Here is a 20235-nt window from a genome sequence, read left to right as displayed (position 1 = left end):
CTAAGACTGATATAGGCAATTTTTTTTGTTTGTTATTGTATATACTTTTTATTTTATGACATGTTATTGTGTCGTCAGCAATATTCTACAATGAACTATCACTGTAAGTCTGGTTTTAAAGTATTTTTAGCAGGATTATGTAATGTGTGTAAATAATAAAAAATGCATTTATTTATTTATCATTTTAGGTTACCAACTTTTTAATACCCTACCGTCCAATTGGCTGGCAGTTTCAATTAAGAAATAATAGCAAGAAACTCAACTAGTGCTATTTTTTCATTCAATCCCTTATAGATATTTGTAAAGGATCTCACTTTACAAATATTTTCTGGTATTTCTTAAATTGTTATGTCTTATATGGTAACAGTCACTTTTCTATAAACACGGTGGTAGGATGATTTCCTGGAGTCTTGTACATAATTATTTATTTATACTCAAAACTTCCACTTGAAGAGTACAATCCAATTTTTCGTTATTACTCTAAAACCAGCCTAACCGGTAATGGATGCCATATTCATCAACCAATACGGTCGTCATACGATTCAGAAATCAGGGGCGATGTAGGAGCAGTGGCAATGAAAATCAATTGGCAGTGAGTGTGTTCTCAAATCGGCCCCGATTTCGCTACACTCGAGAGGACAGCGTTTCCCAGACGATTGCCCGTAACGATTTGCCTACACACCAGGAGTCCTTGCCTGCTCCGATATTTCCGTCGATTTTAGGGTCCTGTGGCCGCTTTGGCTTTATAAAATTGCTGACTATACAATAATATGTAATACAGATCCAAAACCGACCATGGAAGAGATGTAGTGTGGTCAGATGAAATTTTACTAGTAATAACTTGGGTTTATGGGTTATATGTTTTTAATTTATATACTTTCATTGCTCATTTTCTATATGCACGCGTTTACATGTAGCGCCATATATCTTGTGCTATTATACTACCAAATTGGTTACAGATCTGGAAATGAGCTCTGGAGGACTTGTAAATATAATGCTATTTATTATTTAGTACACTATATCATGCGCTGTTCAGTTAAAGGGCATACACACGACACTAAAATCAGGTGCAATAGTCGAGCCTGTGGACACTCGAATCAGAAGTCGGTACTTTTTTCCCTACAGACTTCCCATCATTGCTCCGATATTGCCTCTGATTTTAGGGGCGTGTGTAAAACGGCTAACATAAACCTGGCTTACATTAGATTAGTTCAAATTACCTATCGTGACAAGTGGCATAACTAAATATCGCTCCCAAAGAACGTACACACATAAAGTCATGTTATTTATTGACGCTAATTAGAAATAGTAGGAATATTGTTACACAATTAAATTATTTTTATTAGACTTTTATTGTGTTCTGTATATTAAGAATAATAATCAGTTAATGATTTTTTTGTAATTAAGTGTAAGCTCAAGTGATACCTATTATTTATCCCGATACAGAAATTATGCAAAATATAGTCCTAAATTCAGGGAGTTTTTATTTTAAGGATAATAAATAAATTAAGTCTGTATAATGTATTGTATTTTTATTTTTTCCTTAATTGTAATTATATATTCTGATAGACCTCTAAAAAGTTTTTAATTTTCGGGAATTAGAGGCCTGCCTTAGGTGGTGTAATTTATTGAATACTGGCTGTGCCTGAGGATTCATCCGAATGAAATTTATAGCGCCTTTGTGTTATTCTGAGGTATAAGATATATTATTGATAAGTTTCATTAGAATCCATTCAGTAGTTTTTGCGTGGAAGAGTAACATATAACCATCCATACATCCACTCACAAACTTCCCCGTTTATAATATATTCGTAAGATCAAAACTACAAATATTATTAATTGAAGTTGGAATAGCTGCTATAGTATTTTAAAATATAGTCATCAGTAAACATTGTCATTTTCTAAATATATTGCATCTTTTAGACTATTAGTATGTAATATTATTAGTATTATTTATATGCAGAAAGGAAGTGATGTCTATGCCATGGCTTCCATGTATCTTCTTTTTTAAAAAAGCAACATTCTGGAAGCAAAATATAAATGACATTTTGATAGCTGTCGCGAAAGCAATGGATGTTTACGGAAAAGAATAATTAAAACAATCTGAAGGGAACAATATCAAAGATTTCGGATTAACTACTGTATTTGTTGATTCCTGTGGTAAAGAGAAGAGAACCTGTGTAACACTACGACCTTCATAGATCTTGTGATCGCCTTATTTACTAGTGCTATCATTTGTAGCTGGTAAAGTTTACAAAATCCTTAACGCAATCATGGTTTCGCGCATAGTCCGTCCTCCACCTCTAGGTCGGTTACGTTTGGCCCGCGTGGATGATGCGCCTATTATTATGGAGCTGGTCAACCAATCGATGGCAGAAAACTTCCGTATTCACGATACTTCGAACATTGTCGATCTGATGTGAGAAATCTTTTTTTTTTAGTATATAGAGTCAATGAACTATTACATATTGTTACTAGCTGTGCACGCGGTTTCACCTACTTACATTTTATAGCCTATATGTTATTCCGATGTAGTAATATAGCTTTTACTGTAAAGTTTCATCAAAATCCGTTCAGTAGTTTTTGCGCGAAAGAGTCAAACATCCAGCCATACTCACAAACTTCCGCGTTTATAGTATTAATAATATATGTTCACGTGTATGCGATCACCATGGCAATTTTTCTTCTCTTCTGTCGCTGGGGATAATTTTAATCAATTTATTAAAGGATTAATATCAAATAATTTAAATTATTTTACTTCATCTGCACTTCTCTACCAGGTTAGTCGTAAATAGTATGTCAAGCTTAAACTTAGGCAGAATAACCTACCCAAACTAAACCAAATTTACTGAGATATAAAGTGGAAATTTTATAAATACATTTTAAACTTTCATGCTAAATTGAGCACGTAACTGCAGTTTGTATGGAGGTTTAAAATAATATATTTTTTAATTTCTAGGTATAACTAATTTCATAATTTATATTAGTTATATTATCGGCTTTATTTACGACTAGCTGTACCCGCGACTTCGTCCGCGTAAAGAATGAAAAAATATTTAACTCAATTAACACAATATAAGTCAAATAAATAAGTTTCATCATTTTAGGTTAATGAATGATAAAAAAAAAATTTAATCAATAGGCTAAAAAATAAATTTCAAGCTTCTAGCTTTAAACATGACGATACATCTATATAACCTTGGATCTACTCTTTCTATCCTCTTGTAACCCTTTTTCACATTAAAAAGTAACCTATGTCCTTTCTCAGGATCTAGGCTATCTATGTCTGTTTCAAATTTCAATTTAAATCGGTTCAGTATTTTTGCCGTGTAAACGACACAAACAGACATAGTTACTTTCACATTTATAATATCAGTAAGGTATTTAATAAACTAACTCTAAAAAGACAAAGAAAAAAGTTAGACGTTCTAGCTTCCACAACCACACAGACAGCAAATTTCCACAATAACTTTCATTCCCTATTTTATTTTACTACCCCCCCTCCCCCGGAGAGTAAAAATTTTAGAAACATTGAATGTCATATTTATTGATATTTAAACAACAGCCTAAAAATGAGTCTCAAACTTCTAGTTTTAAAATATGACGATTCTTCCATACAGCGGACCATTGCAACCCCCTTACAATCCTTTTTTCACATTCAAAAGTACCCTATATTCTTTGTCAGGTTGTAAACTAACTGTGTACCAAATATCATTTAAATTTTTGTTTTGTTTTGGAGCGTAGGACTGACAGAAATACAAACAGAGTTACATTCACAGTTGTAACATTAGTGGGGTATTTAAAAATCTACCCCAAAAGAACCAATGAAAATAGTTTCATCGTTCTAGTTTAAAAAATTACGAATTTACATAATAACTATCATCCCCTATTTTATTTTACCCCCTTAAGGGTATTTCTTTTACAAACAATGAATGTCATATTTATTTATATTTAATCAACAGCCTGAAAAATAAGTTTCAAGCTTCTAGCTTCAAAAATGACGATTTTACATAAAAACTTGCATCCCCTATTTTATTTTACCCCCTTAAGGGTATTTTTTTACAAACAATGAATGTCATATTTATTTATATTTAATCAACAGCCTCAAAAATAAGTTTCAAGCTTCTAGCTTCAAAAATGACGATTTTACATAAAAACTTGCATCCCCTATTTTATTTTGCCCCCTTAAGGCTAAATTTTTTACAAACAATGCATGTCATATTAATCATATTCAATCTACAGCCTCAAAACTAAGTTTCAAGCCTCTAGATTAAAAAATGACAAATTTACATAAAAACTTAAATTCCCTATTTTATTTTACCCCCTAATATTTTTTTACAAACATTGAATGTCATATTTATTTATATTTAATCCACAGCCTCAAAAATAAGTTTCAAGTTCTAGCTTCAAAAATGACGATTCTTCCATACAATCTTTCATCCCCCCTTTTAACCCCTTACAACCCTTTTTTCGCATTAAAAAGTAGCCTATGTCCGTTCTCAGGGTCTAGACTATCTGTATACCAAATTTCATTCAAATCGGTTCAGTAGTTTTGGCGTGAAAGCGAAACAGACAGACAGAGTTACTTTCGCATTTATAATATTAGTTTTTGTCGCAGCACAAAAATATGTTTTTATCGTTTCCGTACAAATAGTAATTTTACAGTATTAATCTACAAATCAACATTTTGTTTCTTACAATCAGCTAAATAATTTAAATAGTTTCATAATATATGACACAATGAAAAGGTCATTTATTTTATAAAAAAGACAGTTAGTTTTTATTTTAGTGAAAAATAAGAAAATTCTATTTTGATACAACAACCATATATTTATTAATACCTATACTTTATTAATTTTGTGTTAATGCTTTTTAAATAAACACCCACACTTTATTTCTGTATAACCTACAAAAATGGGTAAATAATTTAATTTCGGATAGTGCCACACCACAACATTCTTTAAAAAATGTAAATAATAAAATGTGAAGAAATTGTGATTGTTATTAAGTTTTTTTAATAAGTTCGTCAGAACAGAGAAACAACATTTGACATTTATTATTATTTGACATTTGACATTGACTTTAATTTTTTTAATTCATATTGTAAAACTTTAAGTTGGGCTAAACAGGACTTGTATCCAGAGCCGTAAAACAAATTAATAAAAAAAATCGCCAAATTTGTCTCGCAATCGGCTAATTTCAGGTTTAAAGAAAAAACATACACACTATATACGATTTTATCATAAAAAAGTGTCAAAAAACAATATTTTCGCTAAACGTCAACGTCATGTTTCCGGCAAGATCTTTCGTTTTACATTATGTTATCTGTGGTTTTGTTCTCTGTGATGGATACCTTATTGGCGCAAACGCACGCGATGTGTTGATTGGTTGTTAGCTAGTGAAATGAAAAGATGGCGAATGGCGTAAACGCACGCGGTGTGTTGATTGGTTGTTAGCTAGTGAAATGAAAAGATGACGAATAAGTATTCAACCGCATAAAGATAACCTTGTATTTCCATTTTGAACCCCTTACAACCCTTTTTACGCATTAAAAAGTAGCCTATGTCCTTCCTCGGCGTCTAGACTATCTGCGTACTAAATTTCATTTAAATCGGTTCAGTAGTTTTGGCGTGAAAGCGAGACAGACAGACAGACAGACAGACAGAGTTACTTTCGCATTTATAATATTAGTAAGGATAGTAAGGAAGTAAGGAAGTAAGGATTAACCCTGTATATTACAAGTTTTAGAGCAATGCCTATAATGAAACATTGAGATATAGGTTAGGTTATATATAGGTTTGCTATAGTACTCGTTTCAACTATATTACCTAATGTGTACTAAACATGAAATTATAAAAATAACACAGTTATATTTTTAAACTTTCGTGTTTAATATACATTATTTATATTATTCTTCTCTCGACGTGTCTACTTGATTGCACCAGTAGCTCAGTCATCAATCAAGTCAACTCTTTTATCGCCTTTATTTGCCATAAAATTATTATTGTTAAACCCAATTAACAATATAAATAATGACAGAATGTGTTGTAAAGTTATTTTTTTGTTTACATATTATTCTGATTTTAGTGAGAATTGTGTTCTATCCATCTGCCAACTGGATATCAATGAGGCGATAGTTGCATTTCTAGCCGCTAAGGATTATCCATTGATACCTGCAGTTCACCCTAAAGATTGGGAAAATTACATCTGGACAAAGTATAAGTACATATTCATACACACTATGTTATTTAATACATACATAATGTAGGTATGTACGGAATTTTGGCTAACAAGCATCTATTTTTATCCAGAAATTGTTAAGATTTTGTGGATAAAAATCGCATTGCTTGTAAGTTATTATGAAATTAGAAAAATATTAAATCAAATCAAATATTCTGTTGTCACTATTTTGGTTAAGAATCATAATAATATCTCAGGAAAATTCACACAGCGCCATCTAGCCCCAAGATAAGCACAGCTTGTCTTATAGGTACGAGGCAACTACAATAAATTTTGTATATGCATGGAAATCATCCAGATCGATACAAATATCGATAGTAAAACGGTGTGCTAAACTGCTACACCACAGAGGCTGCAGTAATATATGTAAATATACATGAGCACCATAAATAAATAAATAAACATTACGCGGTCACGTGACGCTTTGGTACAAAATGCGTTGCTGTTCCGGGTGACTCATGCCTCCCTGGTATTTCAGTTGTCTCACCCTTCAACCTTAACATCTATAGGGAAAGTTCATAATTTTTTAATAGGTAAGACATATCCACGCAGATGACTAGAACAAAGTCTGCCCCGATAATTGACAAATTACACAAATTGCAGATCAATAGAGTTGAACGCAAGAAACACCTTGTTCCTACATCTTCTGTGCTGGGATCCAATATACAACCGTGATGTGGTCGATAATTTGCTCAAGTCTATTTTCATGCATGACCCATACGTTCACCACATCGGGATGGTCAAGTGTATTTTAAATAATTTATGTTAGTATGTTCTCTGTACTATATTTATTTAATTCAGGTTACATGATCCATATTTTGAATAACTTGTAGACTAACATACGTATAAAATAATATTATTATATAAATATAAATTGTTTCTGGGGTCACGGCATTGACGATGGCAATCTGCCACTGTAGCGCCCATATACAATCTCCTTCCGTCGGTAGTCCTTCATGAAAGCCGTGTTAGTGAGGACTCGAGCCATAAACGCCTTGAAACACGCGTTGTAACTCGACTCCAGCTGCGACATCACCTTGAATGTCAGGTTACTCTTGTCCAGTACCATATACAGTCGACAATGTTGTGCTCCTTTGTGGAATATTTATACATTTTTGGGCAAATTCACTATTCTCTATCGTATATGAAATTCTACTTATAGTCTAGTCCACAACGTTTTATTATTTTTGTCCTCCAAAATGGTACCTGCATACGAAATTCAAATTCAAAGTTCAAAAATCATTTATTTATTTAGGACATTGTAGCCGCTTATGAACGTTACTTAACTAACTTAAGCTACTCTGATTCCTTACATGGGCATTCTCTATTTTTAATGATCAGTGCTAGTACCAGGGGCAATCCCTGTGCCATAATTGGGGATTTTGTATTCACATTTTTTATTTTTATTGTGATATTATTTTTATCACCAAATATGGCACTTGCATATGATTTCAATGCACTTTTGTTCCTTACTCGGCCATTCTCTATCTTCAATGAACACTACTAACCAGGAGCAATCCCAGTGCCACGTTTAGAGATTTTGGTATTACTTTTTTGTTTTTTTATTTTATTATTTTTATCCTATAAATATGGCGCTTACATGAACTCAAGCCACTTTGATTCAATGATCAGTACTAGTACCGGGACAATCTCGGTCAGAAGCGTCGTTTCGTCGCGTGCAAGTAATAGAGCGGGGCGTGCCGGGTGACCAGCTATCTATACTTTTTATTGCTGACAGACAAGAGGTCAGTCCTCGGCTACGCATAAGAAGAGCTGTGTTAGTACGATTATTTTTTTATATAATACGCGCGTTTATAATATTAGTTATTAGTAAGATGTTTTATTTCTCTATGGAGTCGTCCTGTCTCACCCTATTCTAAGACCAAGTATACACCAAAAGATGAAATAGACAGAGATAATGCCGTGTTGAAGTCATGGTGAACACACAATTTGACATGTCCATATTTCGCTGGGTATATTTTAATCCAATTTATGGCATTTCAGAGGCCGTACCTACTGCCATCTCTCGGATTAATTTTTAATTTGATATCTGCGTTGCTTTGCCTTGAAGAGTCAGTCAGAAAGACAAATTCTGACACAGTTTTTGATACCGGCCAGATTTCACATGACACTTTGTCTTTAAGTAGGGCTAGTAAACCACTATGTCTTGACGCTCTCAGATATTATAATGTTTGTGTCAACAGAGAAGAAGATAATGATGATATAGTACCTATCATCGAGAGGCATTCAGAGCGTTTACGACAGACTTACGGGGAGTTCTACGTCAGCGAGTTGATAGCACGACATCCCGAGTCTGATAGGGTTTTACTTGTTTGTGAGGTAATCATTCTTTATCATTACATAGTATAAAACAAAGTCGCTGTCTGTCCGTCTCTATGTATTCTTTATAACCACGCAACGGATTTTGAAGCGTTTTTTTTAATAGATAGAGTGATTCAAGAGGAAGGTTTATATATATAATACATGTATATGTTATAAAACAATGTTGACATCGCTGTCTGTAGACTTAATTTATTTAAACTATGCCACGCATTTTATTGTTATTTCAGCAATAGATAGATTGATTCAAGAGTTTGTATGTATGTACAATGTACACAGCACCATCTAGCTCCAAGCTAAGCAGCTTGTGTTACATGTATAATATATATAGAAAACACTGATACCATTACAAACAATCATACTCACAAACACAAATGTTTGCATGATTGTTTGCCGTACGCCGAGCCGACCATTGGAAATAAAGCGGTACTAGCAGTTTACGTTAAACCACCAAGACTGTAAAAAAAATATTATAAATCTATATTATAGTACAGAAAAACTGAGAAATTCACAGATTTGGAAGCACTCGAAGCCGGTGCCGGTTATTAGTAATAATATAATATAGTACAATAATAATAGCTCGGGACAATTCACACCGCGCCATCTAGTCCCAAGCTAATATAAACAAGGAATATGTTGTGGATTGACTAGTTAACTTGACCTATAGGATAAAGAACTAGCCGTTGGTGTGATGTGTTTGAACACTCAGATCAACTATGAGGCACTAGAGGAGAGCTTTGAACTTTCGCCTTTTGCTGGCTTGAGGCATGTAAACGATCCTTATCACAAACGTAATAGGAAAGCGGATATCTCAACTGTCAGGTAACTGCAAATTTGTACCACAGACTATACTGTATGGTTTTTTAGCGCGATACTTATCTCCTTACCACTATAACGTTATTTAGTTATTTATTCATTCTTTTGCATATAAAATTGCATACATGGCAGAGTTTACCGATGAACGTCGCGCAAGCTAACTTTAAAGTATTAGGAAATCTTCATCAATAAAAAAATGACTATTCAAAATTATGTATTAAGACTATGTATTCTTTATTCAAATAATTTTAATATAAGCATTTATATTAACATTTTTTGAATAAGGATTAATTATATTTTCATGTTTTTAAATCGATTTTTTGTTTGAACCTGAAACTTTTACGAAGTGCCTCTATTGTTCAGTTTCAACTTATGTTAAAAAAGTTACATTATTCTCATTAAAAATATATTTTCTGTTTAGTTTTACAACCACTACAGTTTACAATGTGGCGGATTCAATGCCGGGCTCTAATGATACCAACACCCGAAGTAGGAATACCACGGCGACGACTGGTGTAAGTAATTTTTCTTGTAGAATAATTGTTGGGGTACGTAATGGTTATTATTAAAGCCTATGTTGTAAATACTGTATATGACGTAGTGGAGATTTGAAACTTGCTCGTTATAATATAATTGAGTGGTTGGTGGTCACACTATTCTCCCAAATTTGAATTTAAAAATGAATCTGTATTACTGTAAACCATTACAACCATATTTGAAAAAATTAGTTGAGTTTCTTGTTAGTTCATCTCGAAATCACTCTAAACTGATGGTAGATCATAAGAGCTTGTAAAAGTAATAGTTTCATCAGAATCCGCGTTCAGTAGTTTTTCCGTGAAAGAGTAACAAAAAATACATCCATCCATACAAACTTTCGCATTTATAATATTAGTTAGTAAGATAAGAAATGGCATGCCATCCAGTGGCTCGGATGTAAGGAGCCACTACACATTTTGAATGCTTCTATAATATTTTGATTTTCGTATTTTACAGCTTTTTAACAAAAATATTTTTTTATTTTCATATTTTTCAATTTTAAGGTGACATTGGTTTTTGATGAGGTAGAATCTAACCAGATTTATATTGAATACGTACCTGAATCTACTAACAAGGATGCTACTTCCCCTGCATTCAATGGTCACATCGATATATTAAATCTTTTGGAGGACGAGGATGAAGAATTGGAATTTGATATTGTTAACATTGATACCGATTTACTACGCGTACCTCAAATACTTACGTATGACAATACAGACGGAGGGTTGGTTTCTAATTAGAATAATTTAAAATGTGATAAAAAATTATAGTAATTCTCAGGGATGTTTCCCTAACATCCTCATCTAACAGCTCCGTAACCGTAACCGAAACTATCAGATATCCGATATAAAAAAATATCCATAACCGTAACCGAATCCGAAATAAAAGTTACGGATAATATCGGAAAGGGACGGAGCCTAATATTTTATATACAAATTCCTTAAAAAAATAATATGGACAATAGGATAAACGAGCATATCCGAATGCCGTTTTATGATTTTCTCTCCCTGCTAACCTTAGGGTATACCCAGAAAGAGTTGAGATAGTAAGAACTGTGATTTTTTTATTGTTTTTTGTATGATAATGGAATGGTGCACCCGCCCGCACTAACGGTTTACGCTCGCGGGGAACCAGTGGAGGATGATAAGATGAGCATGAGGTCAGGTCAGTTTGCCCATGGTGATTAAACAATTAACCGGTTTCCAGGGGAAATCGCATGGAGATCAAGCTGACGCTGATGGCACATTGCTTCAGCGTCAATTGCTAGTAATAGGTTTATCAGTCAACATTAAAGCCTTTATTCAATCCGCTTCCGCCTATACATATAATAAAATTGGAAAGTCGTTTTATCCTCAATATTAAGGATTAATAAAACAACAAGCATATACATTTACGGCTGATATTTATTTATTTAACTTTAATGCACACAATACAGTACATTTGGCGGACTTAACACCAAGCGGCATTTTGTACCAGGCAACCATAGGTGGTGCAGAGAATGCATTTGACGGTGCAAATTAATAAACGTAAACAAAATGCAACAAATTATTAGATATTCAGTATGGGGATACTCTATTTATGAATACAATGTGGAGAGAGAGAGAGGTAAGATTACCACCGTCTCTCGGATTAATTTCTCTCTCTTTCTCGATTTTATCGGTGTTTCCTTGATCAGTATGTAGTAGAAATATGAATTGATACTAAGTTATTTTTAGGTAATAGAAATGACGTTGTGGAATGGTACACATACTATTCAAGTAAAACTTTAAAGATTATTAAAAGTGGTTGTGAAATATTTTTAATACTTTACAATGATTACTTTACAACTCTAAATCAAATTAAGTAAAAGTATCATCAATAAAAATATATAAAAAAAAAATAACAATAATTTTTGATCATCTCTATTTGTGCAGACTGGCTGATAGTATCATGAATAAATTAGATGACACCGTAAAACACAATAAGGAGTTAACACTGGTCGAAGACAAAAGTAGCAAGAAAGAAAAATCCAAGAAGCAAAGTAAATATATATATAATGTAATAAGGTTTTTATCTGGTATAAAGCATGGAATTATTTGAGAGATACTAACGTTTCTCAAGACTATTAGCACGCGAGTGCCATGACGATGACACTACATATGCTATTGTCTATCATGTAAGTCCACGAGTCAGCAATGGTCAATGTGACCAATTTCCTCTGGGGCGAAAACTTCTAAAATGGTTAAGGTAGTTGTATTATGAAGCGTAGTGAACGTCAGCTGCAGTTTCAAGGGTGGGTTGAGGAACAGGAACCTCACAAATATTTCAAAATTTGTTTTGATAAAAATACCTTATGATCCATAAATAGTCATCGTTTTAGTTCTTATTTATGAAATTTCAACAGGTTGTCTGACTTCATGACTTGGTCTTCCCAATGTTAACGTATGAGTTACAGGTAGCTACTGTTTTTTTTACATACTATAGATAAGGCCCTTTAATGCAAATAAAATTTTATCTATCTATCGACCACCAGTTTGGCCGTTTGCCGTTCTAATAACATAAAAGAACATATAAGAGCTTACCATATGTGTACGTGATGCTTGAATCAAAATTAATATCAACTTGTTTCAGTTGCTTCAGTAAGTACGTATGCTCCGGACCCTGTACGTTATTTGGGAACGTCTAATGCATTTCTCTTGGAACTGTTTGCTATGCATGTCGATTATGATGAAAGGTAGGAATTTTATAAGTGAATAAAATCTTATAATCACAATTATCACAAAATTAACTTTGTCGTCAAATAACAGCAGGTACTCTCTTATAAAAAGATATACATCGAATAGAGACTTAACGTCTACTCAGTACATCATGAAAAACTTTTGGTCCCCGTAATTAACCCGATGAAGTAACCTATACCCTTCTGCATCCGTAATGCTGTGTATATTTAAAAAATATATGATAATAGTTTAAAGTGTTTAAACCGTCATGTAACCCAATCCATTGTAGAATTTAAGATATTCCGAGTATGTTAGGATTGAACTGTATTTTTGCATGTCATTTATGCAATGTCTTCCACTTTTTTTGCAAATTATGTTTTTTGGGAACAAAATCAAGAATAGAGATTTATTTAATATTATTGTTTTCTTATGTATAGGTATGGTTTTGACATGTTAGAAGTCGCATTCGAGCTGTTCCCAAAATGCGACTACTGTATCATGTGTTTACCTTCCAGTCATCCGCCATTTCCTCTACTCGAACACTTTACGGTAACCGTCAGAATATTTTTTTTATTGTAAAGAAGTAAAGTTTGGATAATTAGGATTTCGGAAGGGAGGTCTGGGGATCAAGTTGATATCTTAGTTGTTCGGAATTACAACACTTGAGAGGTACAACTGCCGTCACATAACGCGGGATGTCTCCGTGGTACTCATATTTAATGTATACACCTTGACCCAGAAGTCGATGTCAAGCCGGAACAGCCTAATAAGGCTAAGTCATAATAATTATCATATTTAAAAAGTTATGAATTTAAAAAAAAATAGAGAAACAAAACATCTTTTTCACTCCTCTACTATAGACTATTATAATAGATACATACTACATATGTACTTTTACGACAATTCTATATTATGCCACTTACAATGGACTGAAAGCTTATTTCCCATTCCAATTACCAAAAAAGATATTAATATTTTTCAGTTGGTAACACCTCATAGCACCCGTATGAGGTTTATAAACGAGACTCTGTATGTGGCCCACGTTAACTCTGTAAGAGGGTAAGTAATTATAAACATTTAAATTTCATTTAGACAGAACGTACAATATTTACATTATATCACGAGGTATGGCATAGGCTACATGTTAACCCAAAAAAATGTAAACTCGTATGTATTAAGGTATTTATAATATGGGCCTAGTAGCCTGAAATAAATAAATAATAAATTAAAAAAACTCTGGTGAAATAAGGAATGAAAGTTTGTGAAGGCGAAGTCATGTGTAACAGTAGGCTATGTTTTCAGGAATGTCCGCTTACGACCCGGTGAAGCAAGTGACATGCAATACATTGGTGATATCTTAGAGCACACACCGCGAGCTCAAACTCTGCTCGAACTCTTCGAAAGCACCTTCTCTTCTAGTACCCTTAGCTCCTACGTGCTTTTAAGTCAGAATCAGCCGATTGGGATGGTTATACTAGGGTATCTGCTAACATAATGGCCATTACTTTTAACACCCTTTTTTTACTCTTTTTTATATTTACTTGGAGATCCACCAGCATCTCAGGAGGCAAGCGAGTACTTTGAGATCCCTACTCACTAAAAGCTTCAAGATGTCTCTCATCCTATGCCATATGCCGGAGTCATGGGATCGCTGTCAGTTCACCATAGGGGCGGAAGAAGGCCTGGGCAACCCAGACACGTACCTAGAACCCGTGATTGCTTGCCATTTTCCACGATTGTTCATAATTCGTTTTTAGTGTCCATACGATACGACTCCAATATTGTCATTAATTTAGTTATAGGATAATCATATGAAATTCTACCACTTGAAAAACTGACCGGCATTAGTATATTTGTTAATGTTTAAACATTTTTATAGGCCACTGGAGGATGGAACGGCGGTTCGTACGCAATATGACTTGGAGGCAGAGCCGCGTCGACCTGGGACGGATGCGACTGTAATTTTATGAGTTTAATTATACTTATTTAAATCTATTTTAATTGCCTTACATCTGACGGTCCTTGGTTCCATTCCTCGTGCAATATAACCATATTGTATATAATATATATAATATACATACGTATTCATGAAATAATATTCCCCTATCGGCTGGCGTTTACACACGTTTCGACTGAATTGTAAACGCAAGTTTCAGCTCGTTCTTCTTGTGATGAGACAACATTAAAATAGTTTAAAAAATGTAGTAAAATAAGAATAAAATAATGTAAAATAGTTAATAAATACATGAAATATATATGTGAAACTTATTATTGCGATATTTTGTCAACGTGAATAGAAACCAAAACAATGACTAACAATAGTATTAGAATAATTCCAAAAACAAATATTTCGTAATGATGATTCATTATTTATTGCCTTGCCTTTATTCCGTTACTTGTAGTCTTATCAGCAGCATGAGCTTACTCTCTTTTATACATATCATCTTTCACACAATCCATCAGTCTTGTTTTTGGTTGTCCTCTTCTTTTCCATCCATCCACGTTTATGTTAACCACTTTCTTTAAGACATGGTCCTCGCTTTTTTGCATAACATAGGTACTAAGTCAATCAGTTACATGCAACTTTCAAACTTCTTCCTATATACACGTTTCTTATTCTGTAATTCCTGGTTACCTCACACTTTTATTATTTCTTCTTTTTTCATAAAGGTGTTAGCTGGTGTGATGTCACCTACTCTAGAGCCACACGGCCGCTGGTACATGCGCGACCTGCTCCGACAGTCACAATACTCCTCTCTCTTCTGGATCTGCCGACTATTTGGAAGAGGAGACATGGTAAGTGTAACACTTTCATAAATAATCATAGAGCGACCCCAATCAGGTCAGTGAGTTACTTTAAATTCAGCTTCTTATACTAACTAACCCAGCAGCTTTTACGGAAAAGCAGCGCCATCTAGGGTCCACTCCTGGTCTTAGTGTTTTCAATATGTTCAAGAATTCACTTAGATATATATTGTAGCGTCACCTATTAAGCCCGCGTTAAAATCTTCCTGTCAAATATGTGTCTTCGAAGTCGACCCAGGCGTATGCTTTGCGCGGACCACTCACTGGCCACGACATGTCGCCCAGTTAATACCTGGTGAATTCGCCATGATGGGTTAAGTGAGATTCCTATTATACTCCACTGTCGTCTGCGTGGACCTCAGTCTCATCTATTTCAGCCGCCAAGCAGCTTGTTTTGTAAACTGTGTCTTGCTTGTAGAGTGCAGTGGGCAACCCATGATATCACGGTTGTTACATATAAGCAACGGTAACCGTTTACCATCAGGTGGGCCATTAGCTTGTTTGACATTGTAATTACCTTAAAAATATTGGTTTCAGTGTCCAAGTCGAAACCTAATGTCACTAACTGGCCATATGGTGCCGGTACACCCTCGCCGCTCTGTGCCGAACATCAGTGGGAATAAGGACTTGGATAAAATTTTCCAGGATGTGTAAGTAACCTAGGTAGACTTTAAACAAAGTTGTCGCAAGAACTTTTGCTCTCATCTGTTCAAGTCAAGTCAATCTGTGACGTCAAGCATCTTGCATTTAAGTGAAGCATATCATAATGCATTAATGCGAAACCGCACCCAAATTTGTCAACCCGTTTCTGAGATTATACAAAAATTCTAATAAATATTGTTTTGTTTCTATGACACTGATAAAATTGATAGTATATATTAGTTTTTCCCATATGTCTTTCATGACAGTATTCTTTTCGAATTATTCTAATGCTGTTGACTTCAGCTGGCTTTTACAGCTTTACCCAATGAGATTAGAGGGCGAGTGCAGATGGCACTCCAAACCCGTGGAAGGACTTATAGAGCAGCTGAAGGCCAACTCTCGCCTGACGAATACGACTTACGTGAGAGCACTGCTAAGGGTTCAAAGCTCGGATCAGGCCGTTGTAATTTTGATCTCCGTTTGAATTTTGTAGAGGATCGATCGGAGGGATGATGTACAGTAAGCGAATAGTTACGTTTTTACTATATGTACAGAAAAATATTTCTATTTTTATTGTTTAGGTCAATACCGTTCGCGTTATGGGTAATTGAGCGGCCGTTGACCAGTTTGCCTAAAGTATACGTGAACACCAGTATCGTAGTCGTAGGTGCCAGCCGAACCGGGCTCGCCTTTCTAGAGACACTTATTACGGGGTATGTGACATCTATACTAATTTATTATCTATATATAATACTATCTATATTAGGTATAGAATGTAAAAAGTCATAAAGTACATCAGTCTAACTTATTTCAGCCGCCAAGCAGCTTGCTTTGTAAGCTGTTTCAGTTATAAGGAACAGATTAGGCAGTGAAATATAGTATAAGAGGCTTGACATCTTAGTTCCCTGGAATGGCAACAATGGGTGGTATCACGGATAAATTTTCTTAAAATTACGTTGCGTAAACTCTTTCTAGAAAATATTGGAAAACTATAAAAAATGAGATAATTAAGTTAAGATTTTTTCAAGTTGTGGTGTGATCATGGGGAAAATAAATTTAATTTCACATATAGATGTATACTAATACATTTTTATGGTACACTCGCCAGCAAGAACAGTATACGCTGGAGGGACACCAGTGGAGGATGATCCTCCCTCTCTCTCTCTCTATTGGTTGTATCAGAATCTTTTATACTTTCGGTACTACCAGAACAGCTTATATCAGCAACAGCTGAGGCAGTTTCTGTTATCTATTTTGTGTGTTTTGTCGTATATAAAAAATGTACGTTGTACAATGTAATGTTTTATCTATCTATTATCTCTAAATATTTATTACTGTATTGTCTTAGTGCAATAAAGACTACATATTTAATTTGTAGGCCCACAGCGCAGTACCTTACATTCAGCAACATCACTCTAGTATCAGAGCATGGTCTCCCAACAGTGGTGGAGTGTCTGAAGGCGGCCGACATCTGTGTGCCACAGGAAGGACGCTATTCAGACCGATATCTGAAGAGCATACCGTTTTATTTCTATGTAGACGTTATATCTGCCGTTATGGTCCAGATAGATAGGTAAGATATTGAGAATATAGATATTTTTAATAAAATTTGAGTAGGTATAAGAGTCGACGATATGTTTACAAAACATGTAATATTATCTACTGATGTCGACTTTGTACAAAGTCATCTGCTTGGCTACATCTGTCTTATGTATCACGGCAAGCTAAGAGTTTATAAAATAAGAATGTTATTTGTAAGAAACTATATTTGTATACTTAGTAGGTACACACATATAGGTTCAATTACAGTATATATTACACAATATTTATAGGTAAACCTATATACTGCAGTTCAGTTGAAGCGTAGTTATCCTACTAAAATTTTATAGTACGGATTCGGAACGATATTGCATGAATGGTACCATGGACTTCATATGATAGCGTATAGTCCCTGATGCTGTTCACCACCATCATGTAGACCGTCAAATTGTTCGTAGTTACATACAAAATAAAAATATAATATTCTGAATAATTCAGAAATGATAATAAATTCTAACACAGTACAATATGGTACATCACAACAGACACTATTCAAGAGAAGTTAAAATCTGGTTTAGGTAATTCAAAAATGACATGGAATACAATTAAGGAGATATGTAACATAAGTCAGGCTAAAGTAACATCATCTGAGTTGTTAAAAATCAAAGAAACTTCCAAGGACTCTCTTAATGTCGCAAATGATTTCTTTACTACAATAGGCAGTAAATTAGCTAATGATATATTAAATAAAATTGGTAAAACAGCAACTCAATTGGCTAGTGAAGCGTCAACAGCTGGTCCACTAAAAACTATGTCACTATTTCTAACTGATCCAGGAGAAGTTGAGAGAATAATAACCAGTTTAAAAACAAATGCTGCTCCTGGGTGGGATCTCGTTTCAACCAAGCTCTTAAAAATTCTGAAACACGAAGTAGCATCACCAATAGCCTTTTTATGCAACCTGAGTTTTGAAACGGGGGTCTTTCCAAATAATTTGAAACAAGCTATTGTATGTCCTATTCATAAATTAGGAAATAAATTGATACCAGCAAATTATAGACCAATCTCCTGAAAAAATTGTTAACGGACGACTGATTAATTACTTAGAAAAAAATAACTTATTGGCATCAAATCAATATGGGTTCCGGAAAAAAAGATCTACCGAAGATGCAATGCTTAATCTTACAAACAAAATATCTTCTTATCTTGACTCAGGAAACCATAGTTTGGGTGTGTTCCTTGATTTACAAAAAAACATTTGATACAGTGTGTATACCGGTCCTTCTAACTAGGTTACAAAACTTTGGAATCAGGGGCCTTTCGTTAGAATGGTTTAAAAGTTATCTTTCGAATCGGAAACAAAGGCTTCGTGTTGAAGGACATCTAAGTGATTATGCTAATTGTTTATATGGAGTCCCACAGGGAAGTACACTAGGTCCTACCCTGTTTTTAGTGTATGTAAATGATTTATGTATGATGAATTCGCGATGGATTTTTTTATGTTTGCGGACGACACTGTTCTTCTATTTCATGCGCAAAATTGGATAAGTTGTAAAAACAAAGCAGAAGAAGCTCTTTGTAGGGTTACGCATTGGTTAGATAATAGTCTTCTGACACTAAATATTGAAAAATCCAAATACATCTGTTTTACTAAAACAAAAGCATCTAGACCCACCCCCGATTTCAGTCACACGTATCCTTGTAATAAAGAAAAACATTTACCAACACAATGTAAATGCACCGAATTGGAATATGTTGATAAAATTAAGTACCTCGGAGTATTAATGGATAACAAATTAAATTGGAATCCTCACAGCTCGTACACTGCAAAACAAATTAGAAAACTTATAATAATATTTAGAAATCTAAGGGAAGTGGCTAACAAGGATCTGATTCTGCAAACTTTCAAGGCGTTATGTCAATGTATTATTAATTACTGCATCTGTACGTGGGGATGTGCCTCAAAATCATATTTAATTGAACCAGTGATTAAAGTTATGTTTTCACTACCATATAGACATCCTACAACGCTGGTATACGAACATGCTGATGTTTTGTCAGTGCGTAAAATGTTCATATATCAGTGTTTAAGACGATATCATCGTGTAACTGTGCCAGCAATAACATGTGAACCAAAACGCATTATTAGAAAATTTAAATATCCAATTCCATTTGTGAAAACAACATTTGCAAAGAAGCAATTTAATTATATAGCACCTCGGTTATATCAGTGGCACTCAATGAGGAAGTAGCCATTATTATTGCTAAAAGTTGCATATAGATGGCGTGATTGGTATCGATGGAATTCTTCATAGTTTTGCAAACGTTTTAAAAATCAAAACTGTGTTTTCAAAAATGTTTAATCAATTTTTAAAAAGTTATATATACATGTTAAAATGAAATAATGCGTTTAGAAAAGTAATTTTCATATATTTACTCATTTTGTTATTTTCCAGTACTTAATTATACTTTAATCAGTGCTAATATGGGGCTCAATGTTTTCAAAATGCTTTCATAGATGGCATTGTCGTCATTTGTATCGGCCTAATTAAATGTCTTTTTTATATTTTCCAATAATAAGCACTTAATATATTATTATTGTAAATTAAACATATAAAAA

At 34.0% G+C, this 20235-nt stretch overlaps 1 protein-coding gene across 1 annotated transcript in view; it reads left to right on the top strand.

Moving 5' to 3' along the window:
• The first annotated feature begins 2273 nt into the window (after positions 1-2273).
• The window catches only part of LOC131854562 (cilia- and flagella-associated protein 61-like), a 29255-nt gene continuing 11293 nt past the window's right edge, over positions 2274-20235 (top strand). Inside the window, exons 1-18 of the mRNA XM_059205682.1 lie at positions 2274-2419; positions 6088-6222; positions 6844-7004; positions 7873-8017; positions 8445-8580; positions 9248-9402; positions 9818-9911; positions 10437-10657; positions 11847-11953; positions 12544-12646; positions 13067-13178; positions 13612-13688; positions 13932-14108; positions 14509-14587; positions 15300-15425; positions 15972-16084; positions 16658-16789; positions 17455-17649. Of these exons, the coding sequence (XP_059061665.1) occupies positions 2274-2419; positions 6088-6222; positions 6844-7004; positions 7873-8017; positions 8445-8580; positions 9248-9402; positions 9818-9911; positions 10437-10657; positions 11847-11953; positions 12544-12646; positions 13067-13178; positions 13612-13688; positions 13932-14108; positions 14509-14587; positions 15300-15425; positions 15972-16084; positions 16658-16789; positions 17455-17649 (2414 nt within the window). The remainder of the gene's footprint in view (positions 2420-6087; positions 6223-6843; positions 7005-7872; positions 8018-8444; positions 8581-9247; positions 9403-9817; positions 9912-10436; positions 10658-11846; positions 11954-12543; positions 12647-13066; positions 13179-13611; positions 13689-13931; positions 14109-14508; positions 14588-15299; positions 15426-15971; positions 16085-16657; positions 16790-17454; positions 17650-20235) is intronic.

This window comes from Achroia grisella, unplaced genomic scaffold, assembly GCF_030625045.1.
Source record: "Achroia grisella isolate CSIRO2021 unplaced genomic scaffold, CSIRO_AGI_Agris_v1 utg1062, whole genome shotgun sequence".
In the NCBI taxonomy this organism is placed as follows: Eukaryota; Metazoa; Arthropoda; class Insecta; order Lepidoptera; family Pyralidae; genus Achroia; species Achroia grisella.
This window is presented reverse-complemented; position numbering and strand designations above follow the sequence as displayed.